At 37.8% G+C, this 4,522-nt stretch overlaps 1 protein-coding gene across 1 annotated transcript; it reads right to left on the bottom strand.

Annotated features, from left to right (window-relative positions):
- Positions 1–164: 164 nt before the first annotated feature.
- Positions 165–2,834, bottom strand: LOC110455385 (NACHT domain- and WD repeat-containing protein 1-like; the record flags this gene model as incomplete). Its single annotated transcript, XM_021505485.1, has 3 exons — positions 2,610–2,834; positions 672–757; positions 165–281 (listed from the first exon to the last, which is right to left on the bottom strand). Coding segments are annotated over exons 1-3 (303 nt in total), but the record flags the coding sequence as incomplete, so codon positions are not given.
- Between the last annotated feature and the right edge of the window lie 1,688 nt (positions 2,835–4,522).

Raw genomic sequence — 4,522 nt, 5'->3', positions numbered from 1 at the left:
CCTCCCCCAGGACCACTGTCCAACACCCCCAGGACCACTGTCCACATCTCCCAGGACCACTGTCCAACTCCCCCAGGACCACTGTCCACCTCCCCCAGGACCACTTTCCAACACCCCCAGGACCACTGTCCAACACCCCCAGCACCAGTATCATTTGTACTTACCAGCATGTAGGGTCCACGCGATATCCTTTTAGACTTTTCCACCTCATCTAGGACTACTTCGTTTGTTGTGTGGTCAATCGAAGCCTCATCACGAACTCCCCACCGCATGTCCACAAGCTTCATAGCAAAGTTCATCAAAACATGTTAATATACAAAATCAAGTTGCTGTTACCTAGTTTTATAACAACTTTCTCTCTTTGTTTTTCAAGATATTATCACTTTAAATGATAGATGTTTGGCCCACTCGATGATTGGTGCCTGTTGTTAAATTTAGTATTCAATCAGATTCTATCAAATATATTTTCACAGATCATGAACAGTTCCTGTGTTTGACAAAACTTGACAGACCAGACACGTCTCAACCTCATAATGTAACAGCATGCAATGAATCAGTTTAACCCTTTCACCACTGTAGACCAAAATGGACTCATCAAGATCAATGCATGGTAGAGTCTACTAAAGCTACATAGGGGTGAAAGGGTTAAGTTATATATACTACAAACTCACCTGAAATGTCAGTCCTTTCATGAAACAATAATCTCGAATTTTAGGAATGGACTTCTTCATCAGATAATTCCTCTCCTCCGTCATATCTACAAATATCCAAACCAAGGTAACTCATGTGGACAAACATCCAAACCAAGGTCACTCGTATCTAAAAACATCCAAACCAAGGTCACTCGTATCTACACACATCCAAACCAAGGTCACTCATATCTACAAGCATCCAAACCAAGGTCACTCATATCTACAAATATCCAAACCAATGTCAGTCATATCTACACACATAGGCCAGTCATATCTACACACATCCAAACCGAGGTCAGTCATATCTACAAACGAAGATCACTCATATCTACAAACATAGGTCTTCATATCTACAAACATAGGTCACTCATATCTACAAACATAGGTCACTCATATCTACAAACATTGGTCACTCATATCTACAAACATCCAAACCAAGGTCACCCATATCTACACACATCCAAACCAAGGTCAGTCATATCTACACACATCCAAACCAAGGTCAGTCATATCTACAAACATAGGTCACTCATGTCTACAAACATCCAAACCGAGGTCAAGTCATATCTACACACATCCAAACCAAGGTCACTCATATCTACAAATATTCAAACCAAGGTCACTCATATTTACAAACATCCAAACCAAGATCACTCATGTGGACAAACATCCAAACCAAGGTCAGTCATATCCTCAAACATCCAAACCAAGGTCAGTCATATCTACACACATCCAAACCAAGGTCAGTCATATCTACAAACATAGGTCACTCATGTCTACAAACATCCAAACCGAGGTCAAGTCATATCTACACACATCCAAACCAAGGTCACTCATATCTACAAATATTCAAACCAAGGTCACTCATATTTACAAACATCCAAACCAAGATCACTCATGTGGACAAACATCCAAACCAAGGTCAGTCATATCTACAAATATTCAAACCAAGGTCGAGTATAGTCCTTTTTATAGATTAAATATTGAAAAAACACATCTAAAGTCCTTAGTGTGATGGTAAGATATAAAAGAAATGACAAAAATAGTTTCTTATTACTTCCCTTCAAGTGTTTATATATATATATATATACAATGTATATATCTCAGTCATAGACATATAATACTGTGTGCAGAGGAGACAAAGCCTGTTGTCCATACTAGTACTGTGTATAATTATTACAAACAAAAGATGAACATAATTATATATTTAACTGCTTTGAGACAATCTATCAGAGAAACAGTTGGCCCTGTTATCAACAAACCATACAGCGCTGGACACCTTGGGCGACTAGAAATTGTCAAAAGATGGATGTTACTGGCCCAAAAATAAATCTTTGGGCGAGTACATTATTATTCTCAAAATCGTACTAACCTCCCATAAATTAAACACCCCATTTTCGGAAATCCTGTACTCTCATGAGTCTGGGTCACGCCGTTAAAACGTGCAAGTGCCTCAGAATTGACACAGACGATACCGGTCAACATGTTTACAAAATGCTTGGTATTAATTGAATGACAGCTACTCAGTTAGTTGGGGATGTCATTATCGTGGTATTATGTACCTTTCACACGAATGCTGACAAAGTAACATTTCTTTAAAGTATAAAAAATAACATTATGTTTTTAGGGTTATGTGTCGGGAGGGTTTAATTGAAGAATAAAAAACATCTATTTATATTGTTTTATTGGCATTTTTTATTGCTCAACACTGAAAAGAATCTTAGTGAAATATTTGGGCTACCAATATTCATTATGATTATATGGGCCTGTGGCATAATTTTTGTACTCGCCCAAAAAACTTTTCAAACCAGCACTGAATAAATTAACACCCACATATAAACATGGAACGTGTCAATGCGCAACTATAACTGACATTATTTACAAACACGGTTAGGCCTATAATATTGACGTTCTCACCGGTGAACGTGGAGCTCGAGAAAACACGGACGATGGAGGATTCCATGGACGGAAGCTCGTCCAGGCATCCCTCGGACACCCTGTTTGATATGCTCGCCATTCTTAAACATGTGTCTGTTGACTATTTTATGACAGCACGTGTCATTCTGTTAATCCAGTAAGCCATGTCCGCCCTTCCGTATGTCAATCGGTGTGCCGATTCTCGGTAAGAGCGTCCATGGCTACTCGGCTGTTTACCTAGTATCGTTCAACCAGACGCTTGATCACTGGCGTAGCTTGCGCAGGCAAAAAGAGTCTTGTTGAACGAGACTACTGTTTACCAACAACAGCACGCCTCAGTAAACACACGTGGCGCGAAATACAAATCGATTCGCTAATAATCTCGCAACGCAGAACTCACTGTTCTGTACGAAGTAACGTACGTTTACCTGTTTTTACGGTATTTGGTTAAATCGGCCCAAAGTAATATCAGCCAGACCTATTTTACTCAAGTGAAATCGGCCCAGTTAAAATCGTTTGTGTAAGGCAATAAAAACAAAACAACAACACCAGTACGTAATAAATAAATCTTTTAATATATTTATTTAAATATAATTGTACTTAATTGTACTGATAAATGTATATATCCTATGTATTTAACATATTGTGTGTGGCGGTTCGGGCCAAAAACGATATACAGTAACGCGTTAAAAAAAAAATATGCGATAGAAGTGACTTTAAACGCGTTAGAACTGCCTTTTATCGCGTTAGAAGTGCATTTAACGCGTTAAAAGTAACATGTAACGCGTTACTTTTCAAATGTAAAAGTAACACGTTATACAAGTCACTTCCAAAGCGTTAAAATTCACATCTAACGCGTTACAATGGTAAATGCACTGGCCAATCAGTGAAAGCGTTTCATAGTTGATGCTTTTGATATTTTAAATAAATAAAAATGTTATGACTAATTATATTAAAAAAAGACAGGCAATTACCCATTTCCACATCATATGTTTCTTCTAAGTAATGTGGAAATGGGTTATTGTCTGGGGTTTTTTTTCAATATGAATAAACAAAAATTCATTTAATTGGAATAAAATATGTCAGTTTTGATATATATAAATAAAATTTCCAGAGCCTTAAAAGTGGCCTTCGTTAGGTAAATACAAACACCTATGAACCCAATGATTCACTACAAAGTTTGGTTAAAATCTGTTTATTTATTGACTGTTGGAAAAGACATTTAAACAAAAGTTATTGGGACAGATGACGGACATTGCACCACGGAATATGATCAAATGTCCTAATAACCGTTATTTATTGGATAAATCAGCACCAATCTAATCTTCATTTTTCCATAGTATTCTTTGTCTAGAAAGAGACGTAAGGCGGCTGTTGGGAATGTAATCGCCGACGAGGATGCATATTATTTCTTGTCAATTTTGAAAGACTGATGTGGAAAAACATAGCTCGGATGATTTTAATTTAAACATATTTTATTGCTTTTAAAGCAACAGGATTGGGCACACGTTGTACAACTTATTTAGAGCCCTTTCCCTAAAATAAAACATCTGTACATATTTACAAAATTCAAGATGGCATATACAATATACAAAACCATTTGTACATATCTTATGAGAGAGAGAGAGAGAGAGAGAGAGAGAGAGAGAGAGAGAGAGAGAGAGAGATTTTAAATATGTATTTTTCTGCTTGTACTATTGTCCATCACTCCCGTCCCGTGCCTTGTACTATTGTCCATCACTCATGTGCCTTGTACTATTGTCCATCACTCCCGTGCCTTGTACTATTGTCAATCACTCCCGTGCCTTGTACTATTGTCCATCACTCCCGTGCCTTGTACTATTGTCCATCACTCCCGTGCCTTGTACTATTGTCCATCACTCCCGTGCCTTGTACTATTGTCCATCACTCCC

Source organism: Mizuhopecten yessoensis, unplaced genomic scaffold, assembly GCF_002113885.1.
Source record: "Mizuhopecten yessoensis strain PY_sf001 unplaced genomic scaffold, ASM211388v2 scaffold8213, whole genome shotgun sequence".
Taxonomy (NCBI): domain Eukaryota; kingdom Metazoa; phylum Mollusca; class Bivalvia; order Pectinida; family Pectinidae; genus Mizuhopecten; species Mizuhopecten yessoensis.
This window is presented reverse-complemented; position numbering and strand designations above follow the sequence as displayed.